The sequence below is a fragment of the Odontesthes bonariensis genome, chromosome 11, assembly GCF_027942865.1.
Source record: "Odontesthes bonariensis isolate fOdoBon6 chromosome 11, fOdoBon6.hap1, whole genome shotgun sequence".
In the NCBI taxonomy this organism is placed as follows: domain Eukaryota; kingdom Metazoa; phylum Chordata; class Actinopteri; order Atheriniformes; family Atherinopsidae; genus Odontesthes; species Odontesthes bonariensis.
Genome location: NC_134516.1, coordinates 11,197,104 through 11,216,841, shown reverse-complemented (window position 1 = coordinate 11,216,841; position 19,738 = coordinate 11,197,104). Strand labels below are relative to the sequence as shown.

At 41.8% G+C, this 19,738-nt stretch overlaps 1 protein-coding gene across 5 annotated transcripts in view; it reads left to right on the top strand.

Annotated features, from left to right (window-relative positions):
* The window catches only part of LOC142391622 (receptor tyrosine-protein kinase erbB-4-like), a 319,136-nt gene that overhangs the window by 186,432 nt on the left and 112,966 nt on the right, over positions 1 to 19,738 (top strand). For all 5 annotated transcript variants that reach the window (XM_075477530.1, XM_075477531.1, XM_075477529.1 and 2 more), the window contains exon 3: positions 12,916 to 13,102. In XM_075477530.1, coding sequence (XP_075333645.1) covers positions 12,916 to 13,102 — 187 coding nt within the window. The remainder of the gene's footprint in view (positions 1 to 12,915; positions 13,103 to 19,738) is intronic.

Here is a 19,738-nt window from a genome sequence, read left to right as displayed (position 1 = left end):
CCCCGAAACGTTTTCAACAAGTGCTGATGATGAGGCTGAAATTCTTTTCCCCCCAAAAAATGGCGGCCAGATACACCCTCCCTCGTCACTGTACAAACGCACACTCGCACACTTGACAGATCAAATTCGACACGGCTGGAATCAGTCACGTCGCCGGTTGATTACCTGGCCTGAAAACAATTTCAATTTGCAAACTCTACAGTTTGCTTTTCATTAAGAGGAAAGACGAATGGTTTCTATTTCTCTTGTTGTTGTCGGCTGCCGACAAAGTGCATGTAAATATGTTAGCAAATCAAACAAAAGTTGGCTTTTTCAAACCCGGATTGACGCAGCCACATAATGTGGTTGAGAATCCGGCATATGTGCATCAGGCAATAACTAAATTCCGCTTCCTTGCATGCAAACAGGGACAAGGACAGTGCTCGACTAAGGTGCGACTGTGAAGTCCGGTTTGTTGAGTTTCCGACCAACTTTTGCTCTGTTGGGAGTGGGAGTGACTCTGGGCTCTTTTGACAGAGAAACATTCAGATTAGATATGAGCATGGCTTCAAGATGGAATCTTCAAGATGGAAGTATTTATTTATTTATTTTTTATCCAATATATAACATTCAAGAGATCTACTGGCGGAAATGTTGTATTCTACAATATAGAGATTCAATTTCCTTAAAACAATCAATTTAGCCAAAGACGGTGTGGAGTGTCCATCTTGATTTTTTTCATCATGTTGAATCATCATGTTCCTACTATGGCCTGTAAGGTACAAATCACACACTGGCTAAGGAGTAGGCTTTTTGTATTTCATGAAAGCAGCGTGCCTTCCCATGTAGTAATGAAAGGGTCACGTTATTTTTGTTGCAATTTGCAATTCATGCCGTGAGAAATCACTACAAATTGGACCTTTAATAAGAAAAAAGACCCTGACAGCAGACACATTTAGGTTCAGTCTGGACTAATTTGGCAATTATGACTCAGCGAGTGGCACTGTCAAGTGTTACGTTGGCCAGATGTGGCCCCAGGTTCATGAACCGTGCCATAAAGCTATGGTCAGATGGATGTGTGCCAAAAGGGGCCATATGCTGTGGACCAGTGGCTGGGTTTTGGCAGCCACTCTAACCATGAGTCAACATTGTCATTCAAGGCCAATTGTGGGCTTTAGAGACTACAAAACTTTGCCATTAAAATGTTAAGCCCTGCTGCAAAGTTGGACATTGTGGTATGGTGTTCTTTGGGCATAGAATAGCTTTTTTCAGCCGTTTTTGAACAATGTTTCAGAAACTCCGAAAGCCAATGTTGAATTTGTATTCATTCTGATGTAAAGATATTATCTTTATAATGTTATACATTGACTACCATTTCAGATTATTGGGAGTCAGAAGAGAGGATAGTTAAAACTTTGTATGAAGACTGTCCTATAAATGGAAGTACAGAGAACGGTTTGTGCGATAGGTATCATGCATCTAAAAGCACTAAAGAAGTGAGATTACAGTGCTCAGTTTGAGAAGAAATATGATTTATGTCCCCATCCGGCTTTCCTAACTCAATCATTAACTGTAACTGCTATTTTGTTTCCATACATTTACATACGTCCACACTGGGAATTCATGCATTTTGTCTTCTTTTCCCATTGAAACAAATTTATTATACAAGCCAAGTCTTATATTGTCTACCTATAGCTGGACCCTACCTCTGCAGTGGGCCCAATCATCAATCACTTGGAAGGGCCATTAAGCATCTTTTCTTCTCCAGAAGAGTGAGGTGACATTAGGCCTCGGTGGCCACTCGGCTCTCCCTTCATTGTCCTCTCCCCCCCGATCACATCGGTGCCCAGGACCCACCCGTGCAGTACAGCAGATTGGCTCTAAAAACTTTGTCCAAATCTGAGATGACCATGAATAATGAAGGACTTGCATTTAAGCTGGATGAGGTAGGTGTTACAGGACATAACTTGCTTCTTGTTTTTTTTTGGTTTGTAGCCACTGTCAAGCGAGCAGGAGCCAGCCTGTGGCTGATGTGCACTGGCTTTGTCACATAACTGCATTATGTAGCGTCCCCAAAGGCTACAGCATAATGCAATGTGCCGCGCGACTGTTGCTAGGTTTCTACAACAGCCTTGCCTCATGAGTTATGTATCAGTTTTTTTTTTTTTTTTTACTGTTGCTCCAGGATCAGATACTCTGGAGCACTGTCATTGTTTTAGTTTTGCCTGCTAATGTCCGGCAAACCTTCCCCTTTGGTCATTTTAATTTCAAAATCAGGGTCTTAACTGAAAATGTGTCTTGACAACACAGACGCCACTCGTGAAGCGGACCTACATGAGATTGTCGGGCTGTCTGAGACAATAAATATCAGTACCGAAAGCCTATAGCACAGCAGCTGCTGGAGGCACACCCCTGGATACCAACACACACACACACACACACACTCACAGATATAAACAGCAGCACTGTGTCATCCCAAAGTCACTGTCAACACAAGCTGGCAGTATTGAAACTGAATTATGTCCTTGTCCGAGTCTAAAAAAAAATTGCCTTTCTGTATGTTCAGTGGCAATGTTAGTGGTTGGGATCCGAAGTATGAAAAAGTGCAAAACACGTTTTTCTTTTCTTTCACTTTACCTGTTTAGCAACCAGTGCTTTGAAATTACACCTTCAATTTTGATTACCTCAGGAAATTGCGCACGAGAAGTTCATTTCCCTCCTTCGACCAGTTTTCTGCAGCCAATTTGTTCTCTCTGACTACATGAAGAATATTTTTTTTAAAAAGCTAAAAAAAGAATGAGCTTCGTGTTTTAAGCGGGTCTCATCCTAATTTAGGGGCTACTTCCTGGTATTTGATTGCGACTTTGGTATGCCTTGATTCCGGAAAGTAGGGCAGGTAGTAAAATTATAATAAAATGTATGAAACTGTGCCCAAATAAAACATTTAAATAACCTAAACAATAGTGCAAAAATAATGATATTCTAACATCCAACACTGCACCATTAGAATAAAATAATTATGGGCAAAATGAATGAACTCCCGCTTTCTTCAAAATGAAGCCGGGAGGGAGAGAGAGCGAGTGAGTTGTGAAACGCGAGTCCTGAATCGTGAGTCCTGAATCGTGAGTCCTGAACCGTGCGGAGCAGAGAGCTGGCGAGAAAGGGAGGGGCTCTACGAGCTGTGAGCTGGAGCAGAGCCGTCGCTTCAGCCACAGAGCTAATTCAGTAATTAGCTTTATACGTTTACGCAATTGCAGTTCGAATAACATTTGTGTGGCATGTCTCCTCTTTGTAGTCAGCTGGCAGTAGCAGCGGTGAGTCAGTGAACGAGTTAATGGAGACTATAGCCGCATTGGGACAGAGCCGTTCTAAGAACGGTCCTCCTCGAATTTCGTTCTGATAACTGTCCTTCCCCAGCGGAATCGTTTCAGTCTGCATTCGCACATGAGTCGGGACTGATGCGGCGCAGCCGTCTGCGACAGCGACGTGTTACTTTAGCGCCACATTCAACAACAAAACAAAACAAAACAAAACCCGTGAAAAGTAATGAGAGAAGAAAAAGACACCACAAAGAAGCTAATATGGAGAGCGGGGAGGCCACCGTGTTCATGGTCTGCATGATGGTGATATTAATCATGGACGATAACATCGGGCGTCTAACATCGAGGCTGGTAAACCACACAGAGAGAGTCAGGATGGAGCGCAGGCCATACTTCTTCATTTCATGAAGGAAGGAGAGCAGAGCGCTGCAGACAAAGGAGACAACGTGTCAGTTTAACTTATTAAACACGCGCCGGTTGTGTCCGTGTCGTATGAGTAAACATTTCAGCCGTGACAACATGACAAGGGGCGTAGCTATCGACCACCAAACACCTCTGTCAGATGTGTTCCTATAGAACCCAGAACAGACCCAGCCTCAGAGAAGGAGCTGAAATGGTTATAGGAACTGAGGGCCATGGTCCAGAGTTCCTGTATGTGCGAATGCGAGAAAAAACGGCCACGTTCCTTAAAAGGTTATAAGAACTGCCAAAGGTTCCTACAAAAACGGCTTATAGCCGCATTCGCAAAAAACGGCCCCGTTTTTTCCCAGCATTCGCACGTACAGGAACTCGGGACCACGGCCCTCAGTTCCCTCAGTCCCTTAGAACGGCGTTCTTAGAACTGCTCTGTCCGAATGTGGCTAATGACTCCTGAGTCATTACAAAGAATCTCGAGTTTTGAACGATTGACTCGTGAATCGCACATCACTGCAGGACAGTAGGGTACTGAAAGCTTGTCCAGTAAAAGATGTTGGATTAAGCTGTGCAAGAAATGAACTTTTAGCTTTCCCTAATGTGCTGGTCAAGAATCCAAAGTACCTTAAAGGGAGGATAATCCAAGCCACTCTGAACATGAAAAGCTGTGTGTGGGTTCAAAAACACTCGCCCTCGCATGTTTGATGTAGTTTCCATTTGAAGTGAGAAGCTCCACCTTCCCACTGGTCTGTGCACTTTTTTTCCCCAGCTGGTTGATCTTACTGGAGGACCTCAGGTTCCTATCGGCAAAACGTCACATTGTTTCTTCCAAGTCTTTTTTTAGAATAAATATCCTATCCAGTACTCTGCACAGGTGCCCCTCCTGAAAGAGCCAGTCGTTGAAGCAGTGACATTTCCATGCAGCTGGATTTTCATTAGTTTCAAAGTCATCTTTATAGGCAGTCTTTTTTTTTGCTTTTTTCTTTCTTTTACTGCAAGATTTCTCCAAATCTTAAATGTCACACCCCAGCGCTTTCGGCATGCTTAGCAGCCAAACAGTCCCACGAGGCGAAAGAGTTCACATTTTATTAACGGAGCTCATTGGAGCGAATTGGTAAACAGGTCCCCTGCCCACCCATTGACTCCGCCCGCCGTGTGGAGGAGTCAGATTGCGCCGACGCTCCACCCGAATCCAACCGCTGAGAGTTGGCTGTCGTGTCGCTGACGTGCGCTGCTGAACTCTCCTTGACTGACTGGCACAGAGCTCCATATGTATGGAAATGAGCCATAATCACCATAATATGTGTCCTATCTCTTGTATTTTATAATGGCGTCATTATAGTTTTTTCTCTGCATGATGTCTTCCACCCTCCCTCCTCTGCTCCTCAACTTTCCTCACTGGATCTCTCTCCTTCGACTCTCACTCATCCAGATGACAAGAACAGGTGCACTATTAATTATGCCTTTGCATATATCTCCTCTGTGCTCCACTTCCTCTCCACCTTATCACCAGAAGCTTGCCACGCGCAACCGCCACTTTCACCAAACAGCACTACACATCTCTAAACTTCTCTGTTTTTGAGCTCTCCAGTTCCACACTTTTTCTTCATCCACCTTTACTTTTTACGTTCCACCTCTGCAACATTAACACGTGCGTCAAGGGTGCCGCGGGCCGCTCCTGCCGCCCTCAGGCCCGTTGGGTGCGGCTTACTTACAACTTAATCGTTTTGTTATCTTGAGATATCAAACTGTTCTCACACGGTGCCGCCTGTCTATCTTATTATCTGAGGACTGCAAATTGTGTGGGGGGGGGGGGTTGCGCCGCTCATGTTAACCAAATACGGAGATAACAGCTGAACTACATTGTTATCTCAAGGTATCAAACGTTGTTTTCTCACGATCACCTCAAATATCTCATTATTTCGAGCCAACAAATCTAGGGGGGGGAGGGTAGGTGTTCAGAGCCGCTTCGCCCCACTGATGTCTACCCAAATCGGCTTAGCCCGATGAAAGCGACACCGTCGGAGGGGAAAGTGCGGAGCGGATGACATTTTTTAGGAATAAATAAATTATAAAGAATTAACCCTCACGATTAAAATAAACCCGATGGGACAGAACCTTCGGGAGCATCTACAAATGATGATCTGATGAATGACAATGTTGGATCAAAGCCAACTCCACAGGTTAAGATAATGAGTTGTTTAGGTTTTGACAGAGGACAGCAGATGGGATCAAATTAGATGTATTTATTTTGTTTTAGGCCACAGCTGGCCACCAGAACAGCTGCAGCGCTCCTCGGTGTGGCGCCACGAGCTCCACGCTGTCAAACTAACTTTGAAGATTTCATCCATAAAATCTTCCAGAGATGTTCCACAGAGTTAAGCTCTGTGGTTTTGCAATCAAAACTTTGGATGAAGACATATTTGTCGTCGTATTTTCATGCGCCTAATTCCAGAATCATACACTGGATAAATATCCGAATTTTCCAAGCCTTTTTTTTTTTTTTTTAAATTTCACCATTCTTCACCGGGCAATTCCATTATGCTTGGCTGTGGATATTTACTGTATATTGTTGCCGTCCTGAATTAACCTCACGTACCCTTAACAAATTCTCAGCGATTGTGTTCTTTCAATGAAAAATCGGGGTAGTAATCAAAAAGTTTCACTCACTAGAAAAAGTAAAAAGAGGGGGGAGGAAGACAGACGTTGCCTGTTAATCAAGGTTAATACACTCAAACGATTGACATAAAACTCACATTTTGTTGACAGGGATTAAGACGCTTTCAAAAACACGATAAGAGTACATTTGCTGTGTCACATCAAATCCAGGAAATCACAGTCTTATTAAGAAGTGACAGTGAGAACACACCTTCCTTCAATTCTCTCAACATCTAAGACCCGATTTTCCCATTTCTTTTGATTTTGGTCAGCATACAGAGATCTAAAAAGCTCCGTCAGGCCTTCAGATAAAATGTAGATCTCTGTGTTGAAAAGATACGTCGGTCCAGTTTAAAGAAAATCATCTTTGAGGCGTAGACTGGCACAGATCAAAGGCAGCTTTTCACGAGGAGAAACTCCCGAAGCAGGGTGGTGGGAGTGTTGTGTTTTGGGTTCGGACCGGCGATGCTTTCAATCGTTGAAAACAGTCCTGTGCCATCTGTCTGAAAACTTAGGTTGAACTGGAAGAAGACCTTTTCCACACCAAAAATACACCAAGGAAGGTGGTAAAAGTGTTTCTTTGAAAGTCTGCTGGTGAAAAGTAGATGCAAATCCATCAGGTTTCCTATGTGACTGCAAAGAAAGCTACATGAGTAAATTACAATAGACACACACGCCATTAGCCTAAAACCACCATGCATTCTGGTAGATTAGTTATTATAAGTGCCTGTTAAGTCAGATTTGACTTGAAAGAGGAGAGTCCTGAACACTGGGGACCCGCTTGATGGTTTTCCATCTTTAGTATTCACCTCTGCTTCCTTTTTGTCAACGTCAGCTGAATTATGACTGGACACAGCTGACTGTGAGTCTCCATTCGCTAAGTGATGGAAACGGTTTGCAATGCAAGACAATGGTTGGCTCATTTCAACGCTGGCTCGCGTACAAACGTTTCTCAAAGTCAAAGCAGTGCCATGCTATATCTAGGTCTTACTACTGGGAGACTGCATGCAGCCCAGCCTCACGTTTTCTATTTCCAAAGACGTCTCAGTGCAATGTATTCAGGAGAATGCAAAGAGTAATTTAGGAACATGTGGACCTTCATGTCTCACCCAGAGGACAGAAGGGAGGAAACATAGAATCACAAAGACACATAGAATCCCGTTTGCCAATTGCCGGCGATTGATGGAGAAAGGCACTGGAGGAAGCGTTAAACTTGCAATGCATGATGGGTAGTTGCCCTGTGTCGACTAAGCCTTGTCTGTGCCTTGCGGTGATGTTTCTTTTTTTTTTTTTTTCGTGCGTGGGTGGAGGTTTTTGGTCACATACGAGACCGGCATGAGAGCATGTGTAACAGAAGGAGACAAGACGATGCACAAACCCTTTGTGGCGCCTCACAACAACAACAACAACAAAATTTAAAAAAACACACACACACAGATTCGTCAGGCTGAGGCTTGAATCGAAAGACTCAAGTGGACTCTAAAATAATAACGTGAATTTCAACTTCAGTTACTTTTCCTGCTCTGATGCGCCAGCCAAGTCATATCCAAGGAGTATTGAGGACACGGCGTGCGTGTGTGAGTGTGCCAGGCACTTTGTTTGGGTAGATTAGCACTTGCCTTGCTAAGTGTGTGTGTGCGTGTCTTTCAAAAGAAAAACACACAGGGGATAACGTCAGTTTGTGTGCCCGCCTTGTTAACTTAGAGCACATCGCCCACAGGGCAGAGCTGGGCAGCTTCTCTGAGCGGCATCCTCCAGTTTCTGTTTGTGTCTCTGAAACAGAGCGCGGTTGATGCGGCAGGAGGGGAAATGCAGGTGTTTGTGTTTACTTCCCTCCGGACCTCCCTCCCCCTTGTCTCTCTGCTTCCTCTCTCCTCCGGCACAGAGGAATGCAGATAAATATTGACCGTGAAGGCTTTCAGAAAAGCTATTTATTGCAAGGGAAGGAAATTAAATGGTGTCAAAGCAAAGAGAAAGAGAAAGAGCAGGGTAATCCTTTAATTTAATTAGGTAAATTACAACAAAATATCCTTTCTAAGTCTGGTTTTTCTCCTTTCGCCTGCCTCTCCTCTGCCTCTGCTCTCACTGGAAGGCTTTCCTGCGGTTGCTTAGCAACAGGGAAACAGTTTTTCTTTGGTTTTGCCAGCGGGTCCCGGAGGCTGGCAGGCGAGTTCGGGGCACAGTGGAGGCACTGTGGCGTCTGCCAGGAGCCAAGTGCGTGCCCGCAGCTGGGTCGGGTTGTGGAGCGGCCTCCCTGTTCCCGATCACAACGCCCCCCGGCTGGAGTTGATGATAGCAGGGGCGAGGTCGCAAAGCTCGTTGGCCCCCAGGGATAAACAGGGGGTCGTGGAGGGGTCGGAGTGATGAAGCAGCTGGACTTCCAACCGGTGAAGCTGCATCAACAGGCCTCCCTGGAGGGAGGAGAAAAAAAACCCCATTGTTTCTGAAGGCTGACTCACAAGTTGCACAGAGTGGCATAAAGTTTGTAACCATCAAGCAAACATGAAACTCTCAAAACATATATGACAGAAAATGATTCCACCGAGGGGATTTTGACAGGCGGTGGAGTGCCTCACAATGGAAATCCTTTTGGCAATAAGTATGCTAATCAAAGCCTCTCCTGAAATGGATTCTACTGCTCTTTTATTATGTTGTTCTTTCTCTCTTCAACTGATTGACACATTGTAATCTTGCTAATAAGTACCTCCTCTGTCTGTTTCCCTCCTATTGTGTTTCGCGTTTCAGTAGGCCAACTTGGCAGGTGTGCAGTGTTTGCTTCGCGCTCAATATAGAAGCTAATCTCAGTTACCTGCTATTATTCCTGAAATGCATGCACCCCGTGTGCTGTCAGTCTTCACTAATGTACCCTAGGGGTCAGCAGCCAATCAAACCTCGCATTACTCATTTCCTCCCTCCCTCCCAACCAATCATCCACATCATTACTGGCCTGTCTCTGGTCATTAGGATGTGTCTGGAGCTGCCCATTGCTTTGAAAACCTCTCCCTGGATGTTGAAAACGCTCTAAAGTGAGACTTGAATGATCGTTGGACACTGAATTACTTATGTCCAGGGTAAAGGGCGTTTTAGTGGAGAATTCAAAACTTTTAGCCATTGCAGGACTTGTTGTTCATTCATTTAGCCCAAACTGAAGCCGAAGTTTTAATGTAACCAAGAATTCTGCGTCGTAAATAAACACCTGGCATTTGGAACATAACAAACCGCTTGTGATTATTATGTGATTAGTAAATGTGTGGCTGCTCTGGATTCATCATTCATGGAGGTAGCAAAAAGAATTGGGATCAACACTTTTTCTTTTTTTTTTCCACTGAGAGACGTAAAATGTCTGATGAATCCTTTGTTGTGCATTAGATTTAACAAAGGAGCCACTTACCGGTGCCTCCGGAAGCTCAGACAAACAGGGACTGTTTTCAAGCTGCCCATTTATTCTCTATATAGTTCTCCATATAGCGGGCAAGTCATTTTGTAGTGCCTTTTAGAATCTTAGCTAAAACTTTTCATTCACATCACGCTACGAACCTGTCAAGTGTTAAACCCAAAACAAATGTACGGTGGCCGTAGTGTAGAGCATGTGACGGGGAGTGCTAATGCTAACCACCGCTAGCCTGAAGTAGCATACGAAGCTCCCTGCTGGGATTTTCCTCCTGCAAGAGGGCATTTATTTGTGAAGTAAAGTTTTATATCAGTGGTGTGTGGAGAGAGATGTTGATTACAATTATGTTCTCCACCAAAAACTACAACCTTGCGCCGTCCATCACTTCAGATTTAGCGTGTGCCTATCCTGATGGCCTTTTTCTCACGCGACACGTAACTGTGAGCATACTTATTCAACCCCCCCTGCATTCAAGTAGTGTCTGAAATTAATCCGAAGTCGCCGTCCACACCAAATAGTGAGCCCACTTTATGGTGAGCACTCAACAATGAAAGGGTAAACAAAACATTTCAGACACAGTGCTGCCTTTTCTGATCATATGGAACTTGGATTCTTTCTAACTCTTGACTAAATGAATAAATGGAAACGGCACAAAAAATGTCAGATTTCACAAAAATGAGTTGCACTATACGATGGCATGTTTACCATGGCAATATTTTCATCCACACTCAAGCATTAGTTGAAACTTGTGAGGATACAGTTCACTAAAACTTGATTTATCGCGGGAAGAGCAGCGTGTTAGCAGGCGGTATGTTTCTCTAACAAGGGGTCATACAGCTTGAGATATTTTAAAACGTCATTTAAAGAAAAGTTATGTCCCGCCACGAATAGTAATAAGGTTCTGATTAAAGGAAAGACTAAAAAAAGGAAACATATGCATTATACTTGATTGACTATTAACGTTTTGGCTGGAAAATAAGTTAACTGATATCACAACGGGGAAATGTAAGAAACTTGAGGGCCAGAACATCAATTGTGACTCAAATGAATGCACTAATGCATACAAGCTCTCTCGTGAACCATTTTAAAAAGTACTTTTGATATGAGACAGTGCTGCAGAGAAGAAGAACAGCTGAAACTGCTCGACGTCTAGATGCTTTAACATGGAGCGCACAAGACTTTCTTTTGCCTCTGATTCACACTGATACGATCAAATTATATTGTATTATTGAAGGTTAATAGTTCAGAATGAAACGCTCTACCTATGCTTTTCAGATTAAATTCGTACTTGGGCTGATTTTGTCTTTAAGCTCACATGTAGTACTTGGACAAAACCAATTTCATGACATAGAAGAAAGCCAGTTGCAGGAATCTCAGAATAGCTGTTTTGTTAACTCCTAAACTGGCTGGTCTTGATATGTGAGGATTAAGTGGGAAGCTGCTGGAGATGTGATGGTAAATCCCACCCGCGTTGCGTCACCTTGGTGATGCCCTCAGATTTATAAAGAGAAAATGGAAAAAAAAATGGATGTAACTGAAGAGAACAAGAGGGAATTGCCTACAAAAGAGAATCAGACACTCTTAGATGTAGTGTTGTCGCTAAGCTTGTCAGTGGTGGGTCAGTGTGTGTTTGTGCAGCTATTGTATGAGCCTTTTTGAGGATCTGTGTGTGTATTAGTGGGCTTGTTCTGCTGTTGGTGTGATGCACAGCCACAGAGGTTTGACAGCATAAGCACAAGTCTGAGCATGTGGATGTTGTACATGAGAATATGCTGTAGTGGTCAGCCAAAAGTAGTTGTCTTTTTTGTGCTTCTGTTGACCAATAACCCTATTTTCTATGAGAGTTTTTTTTTTGGTTTGTTTTCCTTTTACCATTATTGCTTTAGCGGTGACCCGAGGGTGAGGGCAAACGCTTTTCTGGAGAATTGATATTAAGATATTGTAAAATGAGCAGATTTCTCTTTGCTACCATCCTTCAGGCTAACTTTGCAGTTGAATTCATTCGTCTCATCAAGTGCATAACACACGAGGTAATCAGCTTGAATTTTCGGCAGAGGCTTAAGAGTCTTCGCTGCTCTTCAGTTACACACTCAGCGCTCCAAAGGTCTCTATTTCTATATCATTTGTTTCTCACACAGTCTGCATTGAGCCAAGACGGACTACATCAGCTTGGCCAAAGCATGATTTTCCCTCTTTTGTTTATCATGTGCCTGCTCATAAAGGAAATTCAATTAAATCAATGAACTCAATTTGAAAAATCACTGCCTTTTGATTTGAAAAAGGTGCGACAATCACAGATTCCTCAACTCTTAAAGGACTGCTGCGGAGCTCTAATCGTTGAAGTGTAATCAGGCTGCAACTGAGCTGACATTTTGATAATTTTGGACCGCATCTCCAAATATTTCATTAGGTTGACATTTCAAAATGCAAATTGCATATTTCTGAAAATGAGAAGCATGCATTGGCACCTTAAAGGTGGGGTAGGAGACGTTTTCTGGAGCATTTTTTCTCATATTGTCTGAAAACCTCCTCACGACCCCATTGCACCCACTAAAATAAAATGTTTGGGTAAATTTTTTTATATTTTAGTCCATTGTAGAGGGTGTAGCAAGAGGAAATGTCTGACCAATAGAAGTAATGATGAGAGTTACTTCTATTGGATTCTGTCATGCCAATCAACCGTCAGCCCCCCTCCCCCCTCCCCCCCACAGACTCGTGACTCGTTCATGTGTTTTGAAGGCGTGGTTTCGAGGGGTGGGCTGAAGGAAGAGGCAAGGTTGTGTATTTTCAAAAATATAGCTTGCAGGAACCGTTTTTCCAAGATCTCATACCCCACCTTTAAGTGCAATGACTGAGGCAGAGATGGCTGCAACTGAAGTGAAAAAGAGGAGCTGGAAGCAAAAATTTAGGTGGATTAACTTGCATTCAACTCTAACAACCATGTTTGATACATGAAGACAGCCATATTTTCTATTTAGATAAGGAGGTTGGCAGGAAAATCGCGATGAAGAAAAAATGTCACACTGTACTTATCGGCGGCATCTTTTTCGAGAGGAGAAATTGCTTTCACGTAATTAACGCAGCAACATGCAACACTGCACATAATTCCGACTGTATGTTGAATCGTTTTTTTATCCTCTTTTCCCCGTACAGTCTATCAGAGAGGTGACGGGCTACGTGTTGGTGGCGCTCAATGAGTTTGAATACCTGCCACTGGAGAACCTGCGGATCGTCCGAGGCACCAAACTGTACGAAGGCCGCTACGCTTTGGCAATCTTCCTCAACTACAGGCGAGACGGTTACTACGGCCTGAAGCAGCTGGGTTTACGCAACCTCACAGGTCAGATCTAAGACAGATTGCATGACATATGTTACATGCAAAATATTTACTTGTGTGCTCTCATTTTAAAATCCTTATCATATTTTTATATTGTTGTATTGTATCATATCACATCGTATCGCATCGTATCGCAGTGTATCGCAGTGTATCGCAGTGTATCGCAGTGTATCATGTGATTGCATCGCATCTTATCCAACGTTTTGTCATATCATATCTTATATAGGGCTGGGCGAGTTAACTCGTTATTATCGCATTAATTATTTAATTACACCGACAAATATTTTATCGTGCATTAGCGCAGGTTTTTTAATTTATTTTATTATTGTAAAAGTCTGGTGCTCTCTGCTGCGGAACCGGAATAGAACATAATTGCCGGATCCACCAAACATGGAGAAGGGTACGGAACTTTTACTCGGCCATTTTCATTTTAAAGTTCTTCCAGACGGCGGAGCCGACAGAACCAAAGTCATCTGTAAACTCTGCCAAGTTGAATTGTCTTATCACCGTAGTAGTTCCAGTCTAAAATATCACTTAAAGGCAAAACACACAACTGATACCAGCAAGTCATTCAAGGAAACAGACAGTGGAGCGAGGCTTCTACATAAAAACTACAGAAAGATGCTGATGTTAAAAGTGTGTTTGCACAACAAGTGTTATGGCACTTTCATTCATATGGCAGCACATTTAAAATAAAACTAAATGCTAAAAGCTATACACTACTTTTGAATTCATTTTTGGATTTTGCGTACCAATGCGATTAATCGTGATTAATCAGGGAAATTATGTGAATAATTAAATTAAAAATCTTAATTGTTGCCCAGCCCTAATCTTATGTATTATATATATTTTAAAACCGTTGCGAATTATTGCCTTTTATGTGTATCAGAGCACCACTAAGTGGAATACATACATACATATATATATATTTGCATATGTTTGTAGAGATTCGTCATTAGTAATAAGAAAAACAAAACAGAAAACAACAAAAAAAAAGGAATATTTAGCCATTTCAACTCCTCCTCAACATAAACCGGAGCGTCTTTTTCGTGATTTGTGCTGCCGGCATCCTGTAAATGCCTTTTTATGTACCATAAATTATTGTCTTTGACTTGTTTTTCCACCCACATGCAGATTTAATAGGGCCTTTATAATTAAGTCACAAAATTGGAACTCAACTTTTGAAGCGACCCGGGCAAATTAGTCATCTGTGTTTCTGTGCTGAGGGGATCAAATGTTGGTGAAAAGTCTTTATTTTCTGGTTAATTACATTTTTGTTTGCACACTCAGAAAAAGAGGCCTCTTTGGAAGATTCGAAAAAGTTGCTTTATTGATGTCTTATATAACAGCTGCTCTGTTTTTGTTTGTCACGGTCATGCGAGGGCAGAAGCCAGAGTGGATTGCATTTGTAAAGGGTAAATTTTTGTCTGTGTTAACTCCATCTTAGTGTCAGAGCTCTGAGTCAGGACCTTGCCATCAGTTAATCTTTGCCATTTTGTTGTTACCCAGTATTGGAGTGACCTTCCAACCCCAGCCAGAAAGACGGAGTAAAATTCTGTGTTGTGTTACTTGCTTTTGTCATCTTTTAAAGTACCTTCTTCATGGGGATCCTACAAAATATAATCTCCTCTCGCTACTTTTTCCATTGCCAGTTTCCTTTTATATGTGTTAAACACGCATGTGACCCTCTCACGTTCATTTAAAATGGCAGTCAGCATCCCCAGCATGCTGGGGAATCAGGTGTTGCCTCTATCACCATCAGTAGTGTTGCTTCAAGACAAAAGATTTAGTTGGAGAAGAGATGTCTGAGGGACAAATGTCACGGAGATTCTGACAAAAGAATGTGGAGCTCAGACTGGGGTCATTTCCTTAGTTTCTCTGTAAAAGTAGTTCAATTTTCCATAAAATATGGTAGAATTTAATCATGAACATTAGGCCTTAAAATTGCAGAATAGTCTGCTTTTACTGATTTATTTAAGTAAAATCATTGTATGTTTTATCATGTTGGTGCCTAACAAAAAATGAGATGCCAGAGATTTTTAATCTTAGAGGCTTTTATGAAAAGTTTGGTGATTTATTTCACATTTTACATCTAAATTGTGAATGTTACACAACTAAATGAAAATCAGGATCTCTGAGAATATAGTAATAGTGAGTCTAGTTTCAATTAAACGAAAGCTGTATTCTGACAGTTTATCAGTAGTTGTGGGTGTATATACTAGTAAAAACAAATACATTAAATGACTAATAATTTGGGCAATGCACAGGATTTCATCATGGGACTACACTGTGTTACCCCTGGTTACGCTCCACAGTAGCAAAAGAGGGAGAGGTTCGTTTCACGAAACAGGTTTAGTGAAAACTCTGAGTTTATTAAGCCTGAAATGAGGGAAACTCTGAATTTATTAAGCCTGAAATGAGGGAAGCTCTGAATTTTGCTCTGACAAGGGAGGTAACTCAACCCTGAGAAAGAGGGGTAACCCTAGCCAAAGAGAGGTAACTTAACCTCTCGGTCAGTTACTGTAGTAACAGACTCTCTGAACCTAACCTGGTCGGGACCAGGTTTTATTCAAGAAACCTTGAGTTTCTCTCTGTCTCCGCCATCTTTCAGCCACACACGCCATTTGATTTCCTCATTCATTCAGTCAGCAGAGCGAGTTCTTCTACTTCTAGAAGTCCATTAGGCACAGTAGGAGACGACTTTTTTCACGAACATGGCATGTCCTTTTGACGACGATCCCGTGGATGAAGGTGCAGCATTGTTGCACAGAGAAATAAATATTCGTCGGGAGATGGTTATCAGACCGCGTATAGATGTTTTTGCATTTACAGACAATTATCTTTTTGAGCAGCACCATCAGAATGTGTTGGGACAAAAGAAAAAAAAAAGACATGAAAGACAAAAAAATATTTGTATGAATAGGCTTAAAAAAGATATATACCTGTATAGGCCTATTATATTTTATAAAGGCACTTGTGTCTTGGGGGTGGACTCCCCCCAGGGATTCCCTCAGCCACTGGCCTTCCGTTAGAGGTGGCGGTGCTGGGTACCACCCGTTTTACGGGCATCTGCCTTCTTTCTGTTGGCTCAGTAGAAGTCTCTGTTGGTTTAAATAGGCTTAATTATTTAACAGAACATGATATAGATGAGAAGACATATTTTATGTGTGTGAAAACAACATTATGTTGGGGATAAAATAACTGCACAGTCAAATAGCCACTTAATATTTATTTTACAGTGTAAAACATGATCAAAATGAGGTACCTCCATGCCGAGGTCTCACCTGTTAGAAGCTTGTTTTTATATTTCATCTTAAACTGCTGCCAAGTGCGCTTCTCCCCCGCGGGATTGCACCTAAATTAAATAAATGAATGGGTTATCATTCAAGCAGTTTCCCTGTAATATTATTGGGATTGCAAAGGACTACATTTAAACTTACGCTTTTGCTGCTGCAGCAGTGTTGCACTTATTTCTAAAAACGTGTTGAAACTCGCCATATGAGCGCATTAAGATTTCCAATTCGAAGTTGGTGAAAAACATAGCCCCTCCTCTTCCCCGTTGCCTTGGTGACTCATCAAATCGGGGCTCCATTGATGCTGGCTTTTTAAAGTTGTGGCGCACACGCAAAACTCAAGGTGAACCTACTCAGAGTTGATTAAACTCAGTCAAATCAGCGTTTCTGGAAGCGAAAACTCAGAGTTTTCTATCTCAGAGCAGATCAACTCAGAGTTCAGGAATAGACTCAGAGTTTGTTCAACCTGCTTTGTGAAACGGACCCCAGATCTGTTTGACGGCGGACGGTTTGACCGGCAGGAAAACAACGAAAACACGACTTAAATAGAAGAGAGCCAACTGGTTTGCTGTAATACATCAGGACAATAGGAATCAAGGCACTGGAAAAAACTGTCCGTTTTTAGTTGTTTTAGTAAAAATCAATATAGAACAATACCTTTTAACAACCCTATTTATCACCATTTATATTCTGTGTTACTGCAAATGTTTTGCATTTGACAAAAAAAAATGGGGTGCATTATAGACATTTAAGGGTTAAGGGTTAGATGTTGGTTTGTCATGACAACATTAGAGTAACATTAGGGATCGGTCAATTAGTCTGTGTCGATACTGCACTTTTTCTACCAAAATGCAGGTCAGAGGGTGTTACAAAACAAAGAAAGAACACAAGCAAGGGATAAAAACTAAATTAAAAAGAAAGAATGTAAAGAATAACCCCACTGAATAGCAATTCAAAGTAAATGCCAGTGAAATATTAATAATAACGGCGACAATAGAAGATACATAAAGGAAAGAAACAGGTAAATGATTAACAAAGATTTTAAAAGACACGGAAATTAGCATTACAAGAAGTGCACAAAAGTTAAGTGAGTTAAACAAAAGCTCCTTAAAGGAAGATAAGTTTAAAGTTTAGTCTTTTTGAGCTGAAACAGTCTCTGTTTCCAAAGAGAAGCTTCCATGTTGCACACGTAGAAATTAGAAATGTTTGTTCAGTGCTTTGTAGGCAAGATTGTGGAGGAGAGGGTGGGAGGTCTTTTTTTCAAGCCTCTAACGCAGCTTATTCTTCCTTTTTAATCTGGATGGAATTTGAAGGAAATTGGGTGGATTTCTTCAGGGCAGAAAAACAGAAAACAGTCATTGTTGTCCGTCCAACTTGAATCTCGCTGAATCTTTCGGTGCGCTTCAACGCGGCCAACGAGTGAAAACTCACGTCCAACACGCATGTCCTTGAAAGCACATGCCAAAGAACAAAGAAAAAATGCGTGAGAACCTGCCAAATACTGATGATCTTTACACGCTGTAAGTAATTTGTTAGAATTCTATTGTTTAAGACATGTAAGAACATTGAACACACTGTGGGATGTATCCTATTCAAGGTGAGTTCCATGCTGGCAGGAGATTGCCAAACCATGAAAGATAGAAAGGATACCAAACTGGGCTCAAATCCCACTATGCTCCCATCATGGGGTATATGCCCTTAACTGCCAAGGCACCAGGACGCCTTTTTCTGTATCTTCCTTTGTTTTGTTTTGCCTGAGGTTTTTTTTTTCTCTGGCATCGATCTTCCCATTTTATTCTTCTTTCCTGTGGGAATTGCCATTTATCCTGCTTCCTTCTCCTTAAACATCTGACACAGAACTGCGTCAGATGTTTCCCACTGGAATCAGACAGGTCACATGTTCCGCGGCCATGGTTGAAAGTTGGTTGTCCACGCACTGGTGAGAAAAGCCATCGGTGTTGAGAAAGTTGAGCTGCAGATATTCATCACTGACCCTTGCGCTATTGACTTTGCAGTAAGGGTTTTTTTTTTTTTTTGATTGATGGTCTTGAATCAAACTGTGATCCATATTAAAAAACATGGCAGATTTAGTGTGATAAGCAGCATTTTATGGAGTCTAAACGCTGTGATAAAGGACTCCTGAGAGTTTTAAGGGTTTGCTGACATCCTAAGCTGGTAAAGCAGCAGGGCGCCTTACAGTTTGACAACCCCTCCAAAGAAAGAAAGGCCTAAGTGCTCTTCTATCCCTGAATGACTCATGATGGCTAAAATGTTGCTTCTGATCCTCTTAAAAAAGGATAGAATAGGCTTTTAATAGGAATTGACAAGATCATACACAAAGTAAACACAAAGTTGCATCTTTTTTGAGGTAGCTTCTACATCACTTTAAGTCTTTTTTTTCCCCATTTATTTTACCTGAGTTGGCTCACCCTGTGTTTTCCCTGAGGTGAAAAATGCTGCATGATCGATGTGTTTCTTTGGCTTTCCCGAATGAAGCAATGATGCAGTCAGGAGCCACTTTTCGCTTCATATTCTGCCTTGAAGTAGAGCCATCAAGTCCAGCCAACATAGTGGAAAGGTAACTTTGGTCTCAGCAATAATCATGTCCAAGAACAAAAAAAAAGGATACCCTTTTTCAATTGTAAGTTTTTATGTATGAAGACTTAATAAATAAAAAAAATCCTCTTGTTCTTACCAGGTCTTGAAATGAGGTAAATGCAACCTCGGACGAGCAACATCTTGTAATGTGTGACACAACTGTTTTATTTTAAATTTATTTTTTGTTACCATCCAAACAAATCTTGACCACAAAGATTAACTGGAAATCAGGTTTCCCGATGTTTATATGTACCTCATTTCTACACTTCTTTATTGTGGTCTTTAATAAGCTTCTTTTTTTTCCCATTACCCCTTCTATTGATAACATTGGAAAAACATTTGACTTGCGAACCAGGGGATCAGGATTACAAGCTGATAAAGCCAATTTCAAAAGATTCGGAGCAAACGTCAAACCATTGAGTCACTTTCTGTACAAATTTCACTTTTCAGAATGGACGTGTTATTCTTCCTCGAAGGCTGTCTTGACGAGCTAACATCCGACCCTTATCCACAACACTGAGCAAAAGGAGCATTTGTGCTTTGCAGGGAGCCAAAAGATTGAAGTTACAAAGACTATATGCCAGAGTCAGTGGTTTATCACAATATTGTTTAAAAAAAAAAAAAAAGATTTTGAATCCAGAAATCCAACATGACGGACACAAAACATTCACTTCAAACCCATGTTGACCTCAACCTGATTGAAATGCTGTGGTGGGAACTCAACAGAGCTGCGCATAAACAAATGCCA